We start from the raw sequence: 21,047 nt of genomic DNA, 5'->3' as shown, positions 1-21,047 counted from the left end.
CATCCGCTGCAGTGCCTATTTTGAGACCTGCCTGCATTGCCGTGGGTCAATCTTCTTACTTCCTATGTGGGAAAAAAGCCCAGGCCTGAACAGAGTTGAGCAGGCTGAGGTGTGGTTGCCGATAACTCTTATTTGCCAGTGATTTATTTGCCTGGGATTTGCACTAAGACAAAAAGAGCCTTTGCATTATTAATGATCATTGATCACAGCCTTCCAAAAACCAAAGAGATTGAGAGCACTGGCGGCTCCAGGCCAATCACCAAATGATAAACGGGGTGGGGGGATGAGACACAGAGGAAGGACAGGCAGGCCAGGTAGGTGGAGAATTCTGCGCAGAAGGAAGGTCACAGAATGACACCGAAAAGGATGTGGACAAGCTGCGGAGTTTTGGGACGAGCCAGATGTCAAAGGTGCCAGTGCACACTTGGGGCCTCTCCCTCCCCCCAGCTAAGAAGACCTCAAGACCGCACAGTACAAGGGACACCAGGTCACTTGATCGGAAGACATAATCCGATGGCAGATTCTCATAAGGAGGCTTCAAAATACACAAAGGCCAAGTGGACAAAATGCCGCCAAGGACACAGAAGGCCAGTTCCGCTGGAGCTGCGTGGCACCTGGACTTCAGACCTGTCCAGCGCTCCGGCCTCTTCTCTGGAAGTTTCTTGCTGTTTCTGTCTTTGAGCCAAGTCTGTTCTCTCAGCTGGCTCTCTGCAGCCCGGGCAGATTCATCTAGGCACCCCGACCCTCGCTGGAACCTCAGCAGGGAGGCTGGACTTCAGAATCCTCTGACCTCACAAGACAGGCCACCCTCAGGAGTTGGCCAGACACTGCCTACCACTGGACGGAGGGGTCACTCCCTTCCCTCCTCCTGTCTGAGCACAAGCCTGCTTTCCTAGTGTACGCTCACCGGGCCATCAGTCAGAGCCTCCCCCTCACTCTCTGTCCCCCGCTGTATTTCCTTCTCTACCATCTATGTACCTCTATGCAAGGTTTATTTAGTGAGTACACTGTGCCTACCCCAGTATAATGTAGGCTCCGGGGTCCACGTCTGTTTTGATCACCCCCACAAGTAGGACCGATGACATACTGACCCGGGCTACATCCATAAATGCAGTGCTAGCCCATTCGCGGTGAACACCGGGGTAAATGGACCGCTGAGGTCTCGGGCATGGCCCACCTCCCGGCACAGCCCTGCCCCAGACCCAGCTCACCGCCCTCTACAGGTGGGGACCTCCTCCTTCCGTCTCCCTGGGGCTGGGGCCGGCTCTGCGAGCTCCCAGGCCAGCCGCACCGGGGTGGCGGGGGCCGAGCTCCCTCCTGGAGGGCGGGGGGCCGAGTGGGGAGCGAGCCTGGAGGGGAGGAGCTGGGGAGGGGAGCGCGCGGCCGGGCGGGCGGGCGGCGCCGGCAGCAGCGGAGCCCGAGCTGCAGGGCGCTGGGAGCGCGGCCCGGCGGGGTCCCCGGGCAGCGGGGCCCGGAGCTTGCGGGGTCGCAGTGCAGTCCAGGCGGCAGCAGCGGAGGCCGGAGAGCCGGATCGCGGGCGGGCGCCCCGGCGTCCGTTCGCACCTGCCGGCCGCAGGGGGTAAGCGCTGGGCGCCGCGTGCCGCCGGGGAGGGGGCGTCGCCACCTCGCACAGCCGGGCCCGCCAGGACCGACCGGGGCGCCAGGCGGGGGCGCCCCTCACCCGGCTCGGTGCCGGGGGACCGCTTCTCTGCGTCTTCGGACAGCAGGGGCGGGCGCGGGGCAGAGGGTCCTGGGAGACCTGTCCCGCCAGGGGGGACCCCTAGGGTGAGCCGACACAGTCCCCGGGGGGCTGCTGCGGTTCCCGAGTGCGCGTTCCGGGGGGACCCTGCGCCCCAGCAAGAAGCGTTGGAGCGCGAGGTTCACCCCCCGGCCAGAGCTGCGACACCCCCAGGTGGCCCTGGCGCGGCCGAGCAAAGCTGGGCGCTGCCCCCTGCTGGCCAGGTCTGGGTTCGGCGCCGCCGCAGGGGCGCCCTTTTCTAGAGCAGACTTGAAAGAGTCCGGGCGTGGAGCCCCAGGCTCCCCACCTTGCTTGTGACCTTGGGCAGGTCACTACCACTCTCCGAGCCTCGATGTGCACATCTACCAAATGGCGGGGCTCCTTCTGCCTTCAGATTCACAGCAGTGGACGAGATGCCCGATGGATGCCTTATTTTTTTTTAATTGTAAAGTTCTGTTCAGTTCCTAGCTAATCACGTAACGTCAGAACTGGAAGGGCATTAAGACATCTGCTTTCCTGCAGACGGGGAAAGTGGAGAATACATGTTGCCCAAGGTCACAGTGCCCGTAGAGACTAAAATTCCCTGTGTTACTAGGGTCTGGGGAAGTTCAAGAATTATTGAGGGGGGTCCTCAGTCTGGCCAGCTGCTTAACTGGACATGTGGTCTCTGGCAAGACCTCAACCTCTCTGAGCCTTGACTCTCTCCTATATGAAAGGATAACAACACCCCCTCCCCAATGTGCACCCCATGGGATTGTTACTCTGCATAACCTCGCTCCAAAGGAGAGCTCAGTCCTTGGTGGCCTTCACTGCTCTGATTACTAGAAGCAAGGTCTGCTCCCTTCCTTGGAATCGCCTTCCAGTGGCGCATACCCTGTGCTTCCTCTGGACCACACGGGCCGGGTCTCAGCCCTCCTTGCAGGGGTCTTGAAGGACTCTTTGTCACAGCAGCAAGTGAGGCCCCTTTGGTGGCTGGGTCTTCTTCAGCCTCTGATCCTGTGAGCAGAAATGGGTAAGCTTTGTCATGGAGGCATCCAGGAAGCCAGGAGCTGGAGGAGGCTGTGGGAGGTTGGGGGCAAGGCCAGCTGGACATGACTGGCAGGACCCAGGGCCTCTGCTGATCCCCAGCTGGTACAGGGCCAGAAATACACAGGAGCTGCCTGAGAGTTGGTCAGCTGCCCAGTGAGTAAATAATGAGGGTGGGGCACTCCATCGTCCCTTCTCTCCTAGGCCACAGATGGGTGAGTATTCTTTTTGGCATGGTGATGTGAATATGAGCAGAAATAAGAGACTCTTAGAGCTGGCAGTTTCCAGACCCAAGAGGTCTCTCTCGTGGCACAGATGGTTCCCACCTGAGGCCCACCAGTGCAGGGGTCTGCCCAAGGTCAGCAGGAAGTCAGCTTGGACTTTCCCTCTCGGCAGCCCACACTGTTGACCATGCCTTCCATCCGGAAGGTCTCCTCTTGGCTCCTGTGACTTAATGCTTAATGTTTTCTCTTCAACCTTCTCGGTGTTTTTGCAGGTGCATCCTTTCTACTGCCACAAGATGCTCCGTTGTCCTGCTTGCCTCCCCCCTTGTAGCAGACCCTCTCCCTGGGTGATCACACCCCCCCCCCCGGCTTTAGTCCTCTATCACATGATTCCAATTTATGTCTCCAGCCCAGATCACTCCTGGGGCTGGCGACCTATCCGTTTATTGTTAACCAGGCACTGTTCAGGCCCTGGGGATACGTGAGGAGCTAGACAGAAGCTATGTGTTATTAGGGTGTGTGGGGCTGGGAGGGGTAGAGAGACAAGCAGTAAACATCCAAGTGGAAAATGCCAGAGAAGGTTAAGAACTAAAATGAGCACAAATGAGGGTGACATGGCAAATGATGAGAGAGGGGGCAGCGTAGCAAGTGGGGTCAGAGGGGTGGCAGGAGTGGGAAAATATCATGTAGGGTTTTGTAAGCCGTGGTGAGGGTTTGGGATTTTGTTCTAAATACGGTGAGAGCCACTGGAGGATTATAAATAGGGGAGAAGGCAGGCTGTTGTTTATTTTATTATCATCTCTTGCAGTATTGGGGGATCGAGCCAGGATACCATGCATGCAAAGCAAACACTGTCCCACTGAGCTACCCTCCCAGCCCAGATGCCATTATTTCTCCAGGACCCATTTAAACCCTGAGAGAAGAATTATTTTAGATTGACTCAAGATGCTCAGGGCGTGGAGTTGTCAGGGAACAGGTAAACCTTAAAGGAGCTGCTGTCCACAGGCAGTAAGAGGCACAAACCCACCTGGAGTCAGGACAGGGGATAACCAAGAAGGATTTTGCTCCAGGGGACCAAGAAAGGCTTCCTGGAGGAAGGGGCGTCTATGTGTGAAGTCAAGGGAAAAAAATTATTCTTCTGGGTAGATGAAACAGCCTGAACTAAGATATAAGTGCCCCAGATCCTGTAAGGGCAGGAGAAGTCCTGGCTGTTAAGACCAAGGTCCTTGCCACTGACTTGTGTGGACCTCAGTTTCCTCCTTCTTTTAATGAATTAACAAATTAGAAGAGAAAATTCCACGTTCTGGGAGTAGGCTGGGATATGGCTCAGGAGTAGAGCGTTTGTCTAGCGTGTGTGAGGTCTGGGCTCCACCCCCAGCAGTTCAGAAAAGAAAGAAATATCGATTAAATATTTAGAGGCTGGATAAAAAGAGCAGGGTAACAGCTGCCAAGAAGGAGACTGAGAGGGGCTGCAGTGGGTGGGAAAAGATGGCGGCATGCCTGGGCTTGGACTCCTGTAGGATATCCAGGAGGTTACAGAGAGGGAAGGCCAAAGGTCAAATTGTCACTATTTTTCTTTCATTCATTCTTTGAGTAAATCTTAATTAATCACCTGTTCAGTGTGAAGCCCAAAATAGTCAGCTATGAACAAAACTGGGTCCTTGCACTGGAAACATGCTTACAGGGAGAGAGGCCCCTAAACAGTAGACGGTGGATGATGTGAGATGTACGTGTGAATCTTAAATGCGTGGTACTGGGTTAACATGGAGGAAAGAAGCTGGCCTTTCTGGGGTGGAAAGAGCAAGGTGAGCTTCAGAAAAGAGACTGTTGATCTTGGTCCTGAGGGTGAAAAGGAGTTGGCTGGGTAGATGGCAGAAGGGCACTGGGCCTTTCTGAAAATCAAGCCTGGCAGAGAGACAGGTTAGCCCTGAGGCCACTCCAGGAGAGTCTGGTGTGATGCCCAATAAGAGGGCCAATGGGACAGAGGAAGGAGTGGCCTTTTTCTGAAGGGTAAGGTAGAAGAGAGAGGAGAGGCACGCTGTAAAGGGGGTGTCTTAGTTACTGTCTTAGTGATGATGCACAATACCAAACACCCACAAATTTGAGGAGGAAAGGTGTATTTCAGCTCACAGTTTGTAGAGGCTTCAGTTCATAATGGGCTGGCATCAAGGCAGGGCAGCGTGGCAGAGGTCATGGCAAGGAGAAAGAACTCATGCCATGGTGAGGGGGAAGCAGGGAGAAATCAGGGCAAGGAGATCCTTCCAGGCCACATCTTCAGTGACCCATAGCCTCCAACCAAACTCCACCTCCCAGCATTATACTCAGCTCCCAGCCCATCGTGGACTAATCCAACCCTGAGTATCACACTCCACGAGCCAATCACCTCCCAAGCCCCACCTGTGAGCGTGCGAGGCTTTGAAGGGACACCTAGATATAAGGCATAAAAGGGGACAACCTGTGCTATCAGAGATGGGAGAGAACCACAGGGCTTTTGTAAGCACGGGTCTCTGCCTCGAGGCAGAGGGAGGCTGGGTCTTTTGCTGAGTTCCAGGTGAAGCAGCAAGTTGAAAGCTAGAGGGTGTGGCCCCTCGAAGGCATGAAACTTGGAAAAGGACGTGGGGGGGATTCCAGGCAAGGCTTCTCCAAGCTCCAGTCCTGTGGCTGGGTATCGCTGAGCCCAGCTTCTCAGTTGCTGATGCTGTTTGCCTTTTTATGCTCAGCTGCAAAACCGCTCCCAGAGCGGCCTCGGGGCTGCCACAGATTACGGACACGTGCTCATGGTTCTCTGCACACTACACTGTCATCCTCATCACATCCGTGGTCCTGGGGACCAGCAGTGTTTCCCCAGGGCCACTGTGAGTCTCCCTAAGGCTGGTGTCACATTGCATGCAGGTTTTATTGGGTGGTGGTTATTGAATGGGTGAGGAATCAGACTCAGAGAGATTGAGGTTCTTAACCTGGAGTCCCAGAGCTAATAACTGGGAAGCTGGGAAGCAAGTTGTCTACCTAAGTCCAGAACTTGCACCCACTTCTAACTACTGCGGCTCCCAGCAGGGAAAGCAGATGGTGAATAGTGGGTTGGATCCTGTAAACACACATCCAGCGCCTGATTTCTAGGAAATGAATTCTTATTATTAGTACCTTGTTTATCCAGTCTGGAGAAGGCAGATTCTCTTTTGTCTTGATAATGGTTTCACTCTGTCAACTCAAGTGCTCTCTGGGGATGGAGCTGTGCAACATCTGGGGGTGGAGAGGGGTGCCAGGTTGAGCTCAGGGTCAGGGGATGCAGTTCTGCAGGCTTCTAGCAGACACAGCATGGTCTGTCTGCTTCCCGCCTCTCCTTTGGCCTGCGCCGAACGCCGTTCATCAGCAGGCCTGGCCGAGGTGAGGGTGACGGGGCCCCAGCAGGTGCTGGGAAAGGTTTTCTGGGAGTGTAGATACATGTGCTGGCCAAATATTTGTGGGAGAAAGAAGGGAGTGGCTCTGACTTCCCCCAGCACTTCTATGAGTCGTGCATTTGGAGTCGGGGAAGCCCAGATTCCAGTGCTAAATCCCCTGCGTCCTGGTTCTGTGCCCTTGGTTTGTTGGTTTGTTTGTTTTTGTGCTGACGCTCAAACTCAGGCCCTTGCACTTGCCAGGCAGGGGCTTAGGCCACTCAGCTATATATCCCCAGCCCCAGCCTTTGTCCTTAGGCAAAACATTCCTCTGCACCTCAGTGTCCTTCCCTGGGAAATGGGTCAAATAGTAACAGGACCAACTTCAGAGGATTGTGGCCGACTTAATCAGTTAATGTGGGAGAAGTACAGGACAGCATCTGGCTGTAAATTCTCGATAAATGTTAACCGTAGCCAGGTGTGATGGCTCAGCAGCTGTTCTGCTGTAATCTTAGCACTTCAGAGACTGAGGTAGGAAGATCAGAGTTCAAGACCAGCCTGGGCTACAAAGTGAGTTCAAGGCCAGCCTGAACTGCGTAGGGAAACCCTGTTTCAAAAAGATCAATCAATCAATCAATCAATCAGTCAGTTAATAAATGAATGAATGAATGTTAGCTATGACTTTTCTGCTCATGCTCTTCCAGCCCTGCCCACCCTCCTGTCCACATGGCTGTTTAGTGTCAAACCCACCCCCCAAGGAAACAGAGTTCCCAGGAGTTGGGGACCCAGAGTGACTCCTAGGGCCACTGCGGAGAGCTATTGGTTCTAAGGCAGCCCCACTGGTAGAATAAAGGGAGAGCTAGGGAGAGGAACCAAGGCAGTGACCGCCTGTCATGTGGGAGGCTCTGTACACACACACACACACACACACACACACAACAATATATATACACATATACTTACATGTCATATATAAAATATATGAAATGTAATTGAAAAATATGCTTTTTAAATATAGAAAATTTAGGAATAACCATGTTAAAGTGAAATTAATTTTAATTACACACTTTATTCACCCACTGTATCCAAAATAGTGTTATTTCAAGCTGTAACCTATAAAAATTTATTGAGCTACTTTACATTCTTTTTTTCACATTGTCTTTGAAATCCGATGTGTTTTTGGGTTTTGGAACTGAGGAGGAGCCAGAACCTTCATGCTGAGCTACAGCCCCAGCTCTTTTTTTAAAAAACTTTTTATGTTGAGACAGTCTCCAGCAAGTCACTAAGGTCTCCGCAAGTCCAGGCTGGACTTGAATTTGCAGTCCTCCTGCCTCAGCCTCCCAGAGGGGCGGGATTACAGGTGTGCACGATCACACCTGACTTTCAGCATCCTACACTTAAAACACATCTCAGTGGCTGCATTTCAAGTGCTCAGTGCCCTAGCAGCTGTTCTGGAGTTTCTCAGCTGTGGTTGTCAATCCCAGCTGTGCCATGTGTGGCCTGACTGTTCATTTTGCCTCCCTGATCTCCCATTTCTTTGCCCATCTGTAAAATGGGCATACTCATTCTGTCCCCATGAAGTGGTACTAGGGGAAGATGGTTATAGTCTGAAATCTCGTTGCTTGCTTTCCCACATGCATGGGGGAATCCAGGGAGGTCAGCTGCAAAGGCACGTTTGGTTGTTCTCGGAGGCCCTTGTCTGTTGAAGGCTGTAACCACCCAGTGCAGAGCTGGAGACAGAAATTAGCTGGTTCTCATACTTTTCTAACCAATGCAAAGGTTCTACCTGCTGCGTCTGATTTCCTAGCAATACCCAGGTGGTCAGCGGGGAAGATGACTGGCTGGCATGCAGGCCGGAGGCTTTCTATTCTGCCTGCACCTACAATGCCTGAGGAATTTTTAAAAATGCGTGGGTTCTTCTGGGTGTGGAGCTACATATCTGTAGCTTTTGTTTTTGTATTTTTAAATAGATTTGTATTTTTAAATTCCCCTAAGTGATTCAGATGTTCACCAGGAGAATCTCTGATTTGGTCCAACACTGTCACTGTCAAACTGGGGAAACTGAGGCCCAAAGGAGGAGCTGACTCACCAAGACCACGCAGAGACTTAGTGGCAGAACCAAGGGAAAGGCCAGGGTCCCTGGCTTTCAGGGCAGCGCTCTGTTCACAGGGCCACCCTTCATCAGTTCACGGGCTTGTCTTACATTTATCGGTCTCTTGCCCTGGGCCAGGTGTCAGGGCCTTGGGGATGCACAAGGTGTGGCTGCTGCATTCAAGGGGCTGGTGGTCCAGTGACAGACAGTCCAGCATGGTGGGAGCGGTGCCTGCGGGCACCCACTGGGGGAACCAGAACCAAGCTAGGCTTGAGGAGCTTAGGGAAGACTTCCCAGGGAGATAGCAGAGCCTGAGCCTGAAGGGGGGACCTGGAGTTAGCCTGAGGGCTGAGCAGAGAACATTTTTCAGGCAGAGGACACAGCAGAGACAAAGGATTGGAGCAGGAAGTAGCCCAGGTGGAAAAACACAGCTCTTTGCTGTCAGGGGATGCAGAGCCGGAAGGAGAAGCCAGTATATAATGGGGACGCTTCGCGCGAGCTGTGGAGGTGTAATGGAAGCCCTGGAAATGGCCAGCCAAAAGGAAGCTTCTGGCTGTGATTTATAAGAGAGTGGAGAGAGCAGGCTGAGAAGCCATTCAGGCAGGGAGGAAGGCTGCCCGTCCTGAACAGGACAGTGGGAGCAAAAGGACGGGGCCCAAAGAGCCAAAGCAGAGTTATGTATGTTTAGGCAGGAGAACTTATGGACCATCGTATCTCAGTCCATGAAGGGACTGTATCAGTCAGCTGCAGCACATAACAAGCCACCCTTAGGCTGGAGATTTAGCTCAGTGGCATAAGCACCTGCCTGGCAAACGAGAGGTCATGAGTTCAATCTTTGGTACCAAAAAAAAAAAAAACAAGCCACTTTAAACTCAGTGATTTAGGACAATGAACATTTATACTACAGTTCATGGGTTTGGAGGGTATCTGATTTAACCTGAGCTTGGCTGGGCACATATGTGATCTGCCACTCAGCCAATGGGCTCTGTTCAAGACTGGTGTGGGCTGGGACCCTCGGCCATGTGTCTAGGTCTCCTCCTCTAGGGCCTACAGGTTGGTGCAGGAATATTATTCTCGTGGCAGTGGCAGAGCACAGGTAAAAAAAAAAAAACCCAAAAAATATATAACCTCTTGAATTAATTTTGGGACTGGCTGTCACTTCTGCCCCGTGGTGAGCACAGATGCTAGCCAGCCCTAGCCAATCCATGCTGAACCTAGAGTCAAGGGACACAAAAACACACTCCTTTGATGGGGGAGGGTAAAAGTGGCACAATGTAAAGGGCACAGCGTGGGTACCGCACTTGCCATGGGCTCTCGGCCCAGTCACCCTTCTCCAGCACCAGCAATTTCAGCTACTTGGATTGGGTTAGAGGAAAATCACATTTTCTGGGGAGGAACTGTTAACTGTAACTGCAGGGGACCTTTTATCCATGGTGGAGATGTTTTAAGAGCCCTGGGGGATCTTGCAAGACCACAAGGATGAATCTCACGGAAAGCTGAGCAGAAGTGAACACCACCACACAACGCGCGCAAGCAGGACCCCTGAATCTGCAGATAATACGGAATCCCACATATACTATGGTTTTTCTTCTCCTCCACCACTTCTTCTTCTCTCCTCCCCACCTCTCCTTTTCCTCCTCCTCCCCCTCTTCCCTTCCTCTTCTTCTTCCTCCCCCTTCTCCTTTTGCTCCTCTTCCTCCTCCTTTTCCTCTGAGACAGGGTTTTGCTATGTAGCCCAGTCTGGCCTCAAACCTCAAACATGTGATCCTCCTGCCTCAGCCTTCTGAGTGCTGGATTATACACATGCATACATACCTCTCCCTCTGATTTTTACTATATGTTTTCCTTATACATACATAACTATGGTGAACTTTATAAACTAAGCAGAAAGAGATCAACAACAATAATAAAGTAGAATAATTATCACAACATGCTGCAATAAAAATTTTGAGGAGGGGCAATGTGCCTTGGTGGTAGAGCTTTTGCCTAAGGGGAGTGAAGCCCTGGGTCTCACCCCTAGCACCCCAAGAAAAATAGTTATATGAATGTGATCCCCCACGTCTTACTGCACTGTGCTCAACCTTCTCCTCCTGTCAGTATGATTCCACACAGTGCCTAAGGGGTGAGATGAAGCAAGGTAAGTGACGTCGGCCCTGATGTCACACGAAACTACTACTCTCTAGGGGTTACTCTAACACAAACACTGTGATCCCGGGGCTGTTGCTCTGATAACCAAGAAGCAGCCAAGTGATTAATGGGCTGTAGCATGCGGCTAGATACAGCGTGGATACCCAGGCTACAGGGGTGATTCACATCCTGGGCGGGCCAGACTAGGATGGAGCAAGATTGTATCACCCTGCTTAGAGCAGAGCAGCCTTTCACACTCGTGCATAATTCATTTTTGGAACTTTCCACTGATATTTTCAGACCACAGTTAACTGTGAGTGGCTGAGACCATGGACGACATCTGCAGACACGAGGGGTCTACCAGAAGAATGGGTATGGGATGCTTATTGACCACCTGGCTCTTCCCAGCCAGCCCATTCAAGAAGAGTAACTGTGCCAAGTCGGTGCTCTGTTGTCTCTCTTTTCCATGGGAAGAAAACGAGATTCAATCATGAGCCGAAAGTTGACCTGTGATCCACGGGATTAGTGCCTAAGGCACTTAACCATTGCTTCGTGGCTGGGGCAAGGTGAAGCCAGTCCAAAAGCGAAAATGCCCAGGACACAAATGAACAGCCTGATTGAACTGTCACAAGAGGAGCGCATGCAGCTCACGAGACAAGTGTCCCTTGCTTCTGGAAGCCCTCCTGCTCCTGCACCCAGCTCCCTGAGGTCACACTCAACATCAGAGGCCCGTTTTGCCTGCTCATGAACTTTGCAGACTGTTCACATGTGTTGTGTGGTGGTGTTCACTTCTGCTGTTTTCTGTGAGATTCATCCCTGTGGTTGTGTGCATCTGGGGCTCGTTCTCTGACGGACAGTGTTCCGTAGAAACCAGTGAGCCACAGTTATTTACCCATTCTGTTGTTGACGTTTGTTGAGGCACTTTCCAGGCTGGGGTTGTCACAGATAGTGCTGCCGTGAACAGTTCTTGCGTATGTCTTTTGGTAGACACACAGGCATTGTTCTTTGTTTGTTTTTTGTGGTGCTGGGGATGAAACTCAGGGCCTTGTGGGATGGAACCCCAGCCCTTTCCACTTTTTATTGTAAGACAGAGTCAGTCTCACCGAGTTGCCCAGGCTGGCCTTGAATATGTGATCTCCTGCCTCAGCCCCCGCAGCAGCTGTGGTTACAGGTGTGTGTCTCTGCACCCAATCTCCTGTGCCTGTTTTTGTTGTCTGTACATAGAGTGAAAGTGCTAGGTTAGAAATTTACCAACTTTTCATTTGCCACCTTTTGCAGTTTTTTAAATTAGAGCAACTGAGGTGTAAGTCTGATTCATTTGTGCCTCAAGATGCTGTTTAGAAGCTGGACGTGGTGGCACACACCCATAACCCCAGGTACTTAGGAGGTTGAAGCAGCGGGATTGCACAGCCTGGAAATTTAGCAAGACTATCTCAAAATAAAGTACAAAGAGTTAGAGGTGTAGCCTGGAGGCAGAGCTCTTCTCTAGCTTCTGTGAGGCCCTGGGTTCCATTCCCGTATCCTCATGATCACACAGACAAATACACACAGGCATGCAGAGATACTGATTAGAGTTCAAAATTTGCATATATGCAAATATATGGAGAGAGAGAGAGAGAAATGCAGGCATACTCATGCATATGCACACACACAACCCTATGCCTTTAGCACATAAGTTATAAGTTATATTTAACCTAATGAAAAAACTTTAACCTAATGGCATCTCTGGGAGGCATACTTGAGACCTTGATTCCCCAGAGGAGAAAACTGAGGCTGGATGGGTCCACACAGAAGAGAGAAAGTAAGGACATAGCAGCTACGGAGGCCTCTTGTAAAGGGAAAGCGTCTCAGATTTGTGAGAGCGACTTCCCCAGCCCGACTCACTCATCCGTGCCCCAGGGCTCCTAGAGAGAGAACAGACATGAATTCCTCGGCGGGGGATTTATTCTCTTGCAACAAATCTTTTATCACAGGGCCTTGTTTTTGTCCTCCACAAGGACGAGGCTGGCTTCTGCGGATCCATTAAACTCATACATCCGCTTTGTTTCTGGCAGGGTTTTATGACTCAGTTAAAGACCCTTCGGAAAGGAGAGGCGCTGAGCTTCCTGCAGCTGAATGAGCCCTGGCAGGCAGCTTAGGTTATGAGGGATAAAGAGGACACCTGCTGTGTGCCAGCCTCTGTGCCAGTATTGTCCCAACCTCGCCGAACAATTCTGGGAGGAAGGCGCTGTTTCTCCGACTTACAGATGAGGAGGGAGGGCCCAGAAGGTGAAAAGACCTGCAACGTGGCCGGGACCCTTGGTGGAAAAGAACCGGAATTCCGCTCCTTCCTGTGGACCCGGGGCCTGCTGTGTCCATTAAAACTGGCTCAGCTGAGAAAAGATTGAGGGTCCCCTCTACTCCTTGCCCCCTGCAGCACCGGGGATTGAAGCAGGGGCCTTGCACACATGTGCTGGGGAAGTGTCCACCACTGAGCTCCACTCCGGCTGCAAGGCCCACTCCAAGGCCCATGGCAAGCATGGGGGGGGGTCGCCAGGCCAGGAGGGCTCTCTCCTCCTCTTTATTCCCAGGCAGTTGCTTTCTCTCTTTCTCAGCCTCTTTCTGGGTCACATTCTCCTGTGCCTATCTACAGATCTATTTTCTTTGTTTAAAATACATCATTTCCGGGGCTGGGGATTTAGCTCAGCGGCATAAGCGCCTGCCTTGCAAGTGTGTGGTTGTGAGTTCAATCCCCGGTACCCGTAAAAATACAAAAAGAAAAAAAAAATACATCATTTCCCACAGAAGAATCTATATATTATTGAGTTGGTACCAATAAATATATATACATTATATGCATGTGTATGTACAGATTAAAGGATAAAAGTAATACCCACCATACCTACAACCACCCTAAAAATTAAAACATATAGTCTGGGGATATAGCTCAGTGGTAGAGTACTTGCCTTAGTATGCTGGAGAACCAAGTTTCAGTCCCCAGCACCACCCCGCCGCACAAAACAGAACATCATTATCAACTTTAAGACCCTTTCTGAATAGGCCAGGGGTGGAAGTGCCCACCTGGAATACCAGCAGGCTGGCAGGCCGAGGGCAAGGGGTTTCAAGTTCAAGCCCAGCCAGGGCAAGTCAGGGAAGTAGCAAGACCTTGTCTCAAAATAGAAAATGAGAAAGGGCTGGGAATGTAGCTCAGCCCTGGTTCAGCCTCCAGGGCCACATTTACAGAGAGAGAGAGAGAGACAGACACACAGACAGAGAGACAGAGAGGGAGGCTTTATAGTTACATTTCTACTTCCTCTCCCGGGGAGGGGCAATCAGTGTCCTGAATTTTATGCTTATCACTTTGTTACGATTCCTTTTTTTGTCATGTATGTTCATCTTCTTAAACAGATGGTTTCTCCTCAAATTTTTCTGACTTTGGTGCTCAGTGCTGTTTTGAGAATCCTCATTCGATGCGTGCAGGTTTGTTCACTTGGTTTTGCTTCTCTGCAGCCCTTCAAGGTGGGCCAGGGCACACACTACCGTTCTGCTGTGGATAGCGCCTGGGTGGTTTCCATTCGCTGTTAGGGCAGCCAGAGCCACTCTGTGTGTGTGTGTGTGTGTGTGTGTGTGTGTGTGTGTGCGCGCACACACATTGCTGGGGATTCAACACAGACACTCACGTGCTAGGAAAGTGTTCTGTCATGAGCCACAACCCAAGTCCCCAGGACCATCCTGTTCCCATCTACTGGAGAGCTCGTGTAAGTTTCTCTATGCTGTGCACTAAGGAATAGAAACACTGGGTCACGAGACAGTTGTCACACATCTTTTTGCTTGATTTTTTTGTTTGTTTGTTTTTTGAGATAGGATCTCACTAAGTAGATTAGGCTGGCCTTGACTTACTACATAGCCCAGGGTGGCCTCAAACTTGTGGAGATCCTCCTGCCTCAGCCTCCCAAATGCTGGGATTAAAGGCATGTGCCACTATGCCTGGCTCACTTAAGTTCATGAAAAAATACCAAATTGTTTGCTAGTGGGGTTCCTCCAATGGATACATCATTGTAGTAGATGACAATTCCTATTACTGACATGATGCAAGCAGGTTAAAAATTGTTTATCAGGTGGGTGAAAATGGTATCTTTTAAAATTTTTATTACTGGGAATTGAATCCAGGGTCTTCATACTGAGCTGCATTCCCCGGCCCTTTTTCATTTTCTGTTTTGAGGTAGAGTCTTGCTAAGAGGCTAGGCTCAAATTCGCAGTCCTCCTGCCTCAGCCTTCCAGAGTGCTAAAATTATGAGTGTGTACCATAATGCCTGGCTCTTATGTGTGTGTGTCCATGTGTGTGTGTGTGGTGTGGTGCTAGGACACTGTGTGTGCTAGCCTCACACTCTATGAGCACAGCACACACACCCATCCCTTATTTTATTCAATTAATTTAAATTTTATTTTATTATTTGAGACAGGATTTTTTTTAAGTTACCCAGGCTGGCCTTGAACTTGTGATCCTCCTGCCTCAGCCTCTCAAGTAGCAGGTAGACTGCTTGCGATGTCCAGTTTGGCATCTGTCCTTTTTATCTGAACTTCCTATTTTATTATTTGAAGCATGATGGGAGAGAGGCAGTTGCTAATAAAGCTTTGGTTTGTATCTTTGAAGGCAATGGCTTATGGGAAGTTCCCTCAATTTTGTTCCAAATGGGGAAGGACAGTCACAGAAAAGGCAGAGGCAGCCTCAGAATCCTGTTGATTCCTGCCCATGGCCATCCACTGTCTGTGGTCCTTCCCAAGATGTCACCAAGCCTGCATACCCGCTGGTCTGGGCCTCTGGGAGCCCACACCCTCGGCTGAAATGAGGTCACCGGAATGCCTGGAATGGCCCGAGCTGTGGGGCAAGCGCACCGGCATCCCTGGGAAAGCACGGTGCCTCACTCACCCAGGCTGTCTGCAGGGAAGAAAATTCCAAATGGTTCAACCCAGTTTCGCATTTTTCATGTGAACCACAGTGGGAGGAAAACCAGCTGGAGGCTTTCACAGTCCGGCAGGCATGGGGAGAGCGTGTGTGTGTCAGGGGGTGACAGGGAAGTTCCTCGCTGTCACTGGTCACCACAGCAGCCCAAACCTGTGCCTTGAGGCTTTTATTCCTGAATTTCAGCAATGTGGGGCCCCATAGAAATGTCAAGGGCTCTGGACCCAGTTCTTTCACTTCTAGCCGGGTGACTTCAGGCCGGTGACATCACCTCTCTGAGCATCTTGGCCCGTTTGTAAAGTGGGCCCCGTATTGCCCGCTTGATAGGTTGGGCAACTCTTTGAAAGGCCCAGGGCTAGCTCAGTGCCTGGAACATAGCAAGAGCTCCACAAAAAATATTATAATGGTGGTTTCTTTCAAACCGGGGGATACGCTTTGGAGCAGTAGTTTAGGACTGGCTTTCTTTAATCGAGGCTTTGTCCCTCTTCGGGCAGATATATTTTCAATGAAACACCCGCAATTTGGAAAGTGGCAAAGAGCAAACACATTGCACGTTTAACTTCTTAAATGTGCTTGTTTAAAAATGACTCAGTCAGGGTGGGGGTGGTGGAGTGTGCCTGTAATCAGGGCTGTGAACTCATAGCCAGCCAGGAGTAGGAGAGGAGGCCTGGCAGGAGGATCACAAATCCCAGCCCATCCGACACAATGTAGCGACGTAGTGAGACCCTGTCTCAGTAGAACAACAACAAAAAAAGGGCTGGGGATGTGGCTCAGGATGAAGGCCCTGGGTCTAAACACCGGAGGTATACACACACTCCAAAAGGAAGAAAGAAAGAGGAAGAAAGAAAAAGAAAGAAAGAAAGAAAGAAAGAAAGAAAGAAAGAAAGAAAGAAAGAAAGAAAGAAAGAAACAAAGAACAGAAAAAGAAAGGAGAAGGAAAGAGCAAAACCAAATTCAGATGGCACCTTCTGTGCAGAGGCCTGAGCCGAGCCGTGGGTATCGGGTTGTGATGGTAATGCTTCCTGGCACCCAGGCGCTGCCTGCTGGGCTCTGTGGACAAGCCAGGGCTGTGCCACAGATGGCCCTGCACTGACTGTCCTCTGGCTTGGCCCTGCCTCATTCATAAGAAGGGTCTCAAGCCCCCAGAGCCCTAAGGCTTGCCCCATTGTGCCGTATACTTCAACTGGGAAGTCGGAAAGCACACGAAGGAGACAGAAGAATAGTGTTCATGATTTTTTTTCCGTGAGCCAGCCATGGAAAACACCAGCCATTAGACCAACACTGTGGGAGACTGAAGCGGAAAGATCACAAGTTAGGGACTTAGTGAGACCCTGTCTCAGAAAGGGGATGTGGGGTGGCTTAGGGCAAAGGCCCTAGGTGAATCCCCAGTAACAAAAAATTATGAATACATAGATAGATAGATAGATAGATAGATAGATAGATTCACAAACTTACTTTGTCCTACTTTGTGTGGGCAGGAAAGATAACCACAGTCGAGTTGGTCACCTGATGCAGAATTTTCAAACAAAAGCAAAGTTTTGCCCAGTGCATCTATTTGCCAATCAAATCTTTTGCAAACAAAAGTTCATGAATCAAGGTGCCACTGAATATGTGTGTATATTTCTTTTTTTTTTTTTTAATCGGTACCAGGGATCGAACTCACGACCACGCGCTTGCAAGGCAGGTGCTTATGCCACTGAGCTAAATCCCCAGCCCAGTGTGTGTATATTTCCATGTGTGGCCCGATTTTTAGTTTCCACTTAGAAAGCCGAATAAATTTTCTGGAGTTAAACTTTCAACGTGAAAACTATTCAGAGATTTTAATTGTTGCAGTTAATTTCTTTGCTTCACACACAAAAAAGTGCTTCTGTTGTGTTTTTAAAGGGACATTCATTCTCACTCTCAGAAATTTGGAAAATTCACATGAATGGTGGAAGAGACCTCTCTGCAATCTCTAGAGAAATGCATGGTACACGTCTGGGGTTTTGTTTTTATTTGGAGGGGTGTGGCCTTTGTTTCCTCCTGTGCAGTTTTGTTTAGTTTAGTTTCCATTGCTGAATAAATAGGATGATGCCTTCTGATTCACAACTGGCAGAGCTGATTTCATGTGCTTGTAAGGAGCCTGTCATGCTTCCAACAGATGACTTCCAACAGCCAGCTTCCCTCTGGGAACTGTGGGGGTGGGGTTCACACCCCCCCATTCTCCCAACACCTCTGGGGGGGCCAGTTTCCGCCACACCACTACCTGAGATTCTCAGCCCTCCGATCACCCTTCTAAGAGCCTAACTCTACTTTTTTTTTCTTTCTTTCTTTCTTTCTTTTTCAACCCCAGAGCTTCAGAACGCTCGAGCTCCTCTGGGTAAACTGACCATGATCTATTAGTTTTGGCCTCTCCCAACTCATGCATTCTTCAAGCCTTGGTAACTGGAATGTTTTGTCTGTTGAGAATCAAAACCGCAGTGGGATAGAAACCAAAGTGAAGTGTCCCAGGATGTGTTAAGATGGACCTGGGAAGGCTGAGCTGTGGTCTGAACTGCTTCTCTGAATCAGCTGGTACCGTCTGCCTCTAGTTTTGAAAGTTCTCTGGCAGCAAACTGGTATGTAGAATCTCCACTGCTTGGGGATGGGAGAGATTTTGAAGTTTTCATGAAACATGCTCGTGTCTCAAACTGTGATTACAATCAAAATGCCAAAAGCAAGAACCCCAGAGCAATGCTCACGTCTCTACCTCCTCAACCGATTAACAAGCCAGCAGGAGTCCACTGGTCCACACCATCTGCTGGGCAAAGTTTCAGAACAGTGAGTCGTCTGTGGATTCATCGGGTTTAAGGGCAGATCCATCGCTGCCAGCTGGTCACTGCCTTGGGGGTCTTTAAATAGCCAAGTCTCGAGGTCTGTGGTCTGTTCTGATGCATGACTCCCACCAGCATGAAGCAGAGGAATGACCTTGCTCTGTGGCCAGGACAACTGTGAGAGGAGGAGTCCTGTGCGTGGCATTCTGGGAAGAGACAGCCTCCTAGCATGTCCCCGCCAAACCAGTCAGAGGAAGGCCTTCCCCAGGAGGCCTCCAACAGATCCCTGAATGCAACAGAAACCCCAGGGGACTGGGACCCCGGACTCCTGCAGGCGCTCAAGGTCTCCCTCGTAGTGGTCCTGTCCATCATCACACTGGCCACTGTCCTCTCCAATGCCTTCGTCCTTACCACCATCTTACTCACCCGGAAGCTCCACACCCCGGCCAACTATCTCATCGGCTCCTTGGCCACCACTGACCTTTTGGTTTCTATCCTGGTCATGCCAATCAGCATCGCATACACCACCACCCGCACCTGGAACTTTGGCCAAATCCTGTGCGACATCTGGGTGTCCTCCGACATCACCTGCTGCACGGCCTCCATCCTGCATCTCTGTGTCATTGCTCTGGACAGGTACTGGGCCATCACGGACGCCCTGGAGTACAGCAAGCGTCGCACAGCGGGCCATGCTGGGGCCATGATCGCGGCGGTCTGGGTCATCTCCATCTGTATCTCCATCCCTCCGCTCTTCTGGCGGCAGGCCCAAGCTCAGGAGGAGATGTCCGACTGCCTGGTGAACACCTCTCAGATCTCCTACACCATCTACTCCACCTGCGGCGCCTTCTACATCCCGTCTGTCTTGCTCATCATCCTCTACAGCCGCATCTACGCGGCCGCCCGCAGCCGCATCCTGAACCCGCCCTCCCTGAGTGGCAAGCGCTTCACCACCGCTCACCTCATCACCGGCTCTGCGGGCTCCTCGCTCTGCTCCCTGAACCCCAGCCTCCACGAGGGCCACATGCACCCTGGCTCCCCACTCTTTTTCAACCACGTGAGAATCAAACTTGCAGACAGTGTCCTGGAACGCAAGAGGATTTCCGCTGCCCGGGAAAGAAAAGCCACCAAGACCCTGGGCATCATTCTGGGGGCCTTCATCGTCTGCTGGCTGCCCTTCTTTGTGGTGTCTCTGGTCCTTCCCATCTGCCGGGACTCCTGCTGGATCCACCCGGCCCTCTTTGACTTCTTCACCTGGTTAGGTTATTTAAACTCCCTCATCAATCCCATCATCTACACAGTGTTCAACGAAGACTTTCGACAAGCGTTTCAGAAAGTTGTCCATTTCCGGAAAGCCTCCTAGTCTGATGTGATGGTGACTCTTGTTAGCTTTTGTGTCCAGTAACCTAACTGAGACTCTTTTTCAGTTTTTCTGAGACTCGGGTTAATTCCTGGTATCTTGGGTCTCGAGTCAATCAACAATTGTTCTGTGCTCTGTTTTCTGTGTCTTATCTTCTGAGCCACCCAAAGCTGGACCACTTTGTCAAAGGGGCAGGACTGAAGACTTCCCTTACCCTAATATTTCCAAGGTTCCTCTGGGGTAGAAGAAATATGACCCATAGGATTCAGATGAGAAACAGACTCTGTAGAAAAGATCCCAGGCACAGGGAGAAGGTTTTGTGGGCTTCTTGAGATTTGCATGTTTCTCAGTGGATGGTGGCGGGTAAGGTTAATGACCTGAATTGGAAGAGAGTTGGAAGCCAGGATAGAGGGGACTCCTTCCCCTTGGAGCACCCGGATTAGAAAATAACACTCCGGACTTTCTTACACCACATCTCTCCCAGTTGTTCATGAGGAGCGAGGTGCCAAGGACGTAATGATATGGAGAGGAATCCAGAAGGCGGGCTAGGGAAACCTATGCACCTCTCCTTCTCCCCAGCACCATCTTAAGTTTTGGGGTTAAAGGCCACGATCAGCTCACTGAGGAAGAGTGGACCCACCAAGCTTCCAGAGGCTACAGGTCTGAATTATTTTTCCTAAATTATTCTTTTACATTCCATTCTCATTAGAGATCTTAGTGTTGAGTCTCCCCAAATAAAGACCACAAAGCATCATGGCCAGTACCGCTTTGGGTGACTTTGATGTAGAGACTGTCGGCTCAGTGTTCCTGAGCACCCAGTTTATGCCAGATTCCGGGTCCCAGTCCTGAGAGTGTCGGTACCAGGACCGGGGGAGCTCAGGGCCTGGGTAGGAAAGCGGTGCAGTGGTAGAGTACTCTCCTGGGCTCAATCCACAGGGCCCCCAAATAAAAAGAAAGGAAAAGAAAAATAACTCAGGAGCCGAGGCCAGTGTGGCCTAGTTCTACCTAGGAGAAACTGGACACATTTCTTAGTCCCTCTTTGCCTCATTTTCTTCAGCTATCAAATAGGAATAATAATATTTTCTTGTATAAATTTTTTTTTTGTCTTTTTCCTTTTTATCGGTACCAGGGATCAAACTCACGACTGCCTGCTTTAAAGGCAGGCGCTTATGCCACTGAGCTAAATCCCCAGCCCCTTTCTTGTATAAATTAATACAGTGCTTGACACAAGAGCCCTGTGAGCTCATTTCAGAGCTGCCAGACTGATCTGCTCAAAGTCAAGCAGCAATAAAAGAAAGTAACAACTTCTTTTGTTGTTGTTGCTTGTGTTCCTGGAGACAGACTCCACCGCTGAGCTGCACCCAGCCCACCAGCT

General features: G+C 50.6%; 1 protein-coding gene across 2 annotated transcripts; it reads left to right on the top strand.

The window, feature by feature from the left end:
* Window positions 1–1,407: 1,407 nt before the first annotated feature.
* Window positions 1,408–20,432, top strand: Htr1d (5-hydroxytryptamine receptor 1D). Of its 2 annotated transcripts, XM_063235116.1 has the most exons (2): window positions 1,408–1,579; window positions 17,856–20,432. In XM_063235116.1, exon 2 carries the CDS (start codon window positions 18,545–18,547, stop codon window positions 19,673–19,675), a length of 1,131 nt encoding a protein of 376 aa, XP_063091186.1. In that variant the 5' UTR covers window positions 1,408–1,579; window positions 17,856–18,544; the 3' UTR covers window positions 19,676–20,432.
* Window positions 20,433–21,047: the final 615 nt, after the last annotated feature.

Source organism: Cavia porcellus, unplaced genomic scaffold (genome assembly GCF_034190915.1).
Source record: "Cavia porcellus strain 051 isolate PalLab524CR breed Dunkin Hartley unplaced genomic scaffold, mCavPor4.1 scaffold_25, whole genome shotgun sequence".
NCBI lineage: Eukaryota > Metazoa > Chordata > Mammalia > Rodentia > Caviidae > Cavia > Cavia porcellus.
Note: the sequence above shows the minus strand (reverse complement) of the source record. Positions and strands in the feature narration are given on the sequence as shown.

Coding starts and splice junctions, on each gene's coding strand:
- Htr1d (XM_063235116.1), top strand. CDS start 18,545: ATGTCCCCGCCAAACCAGTCAGAGGAAGGCCTTCCCCAGGAGGCCTCC.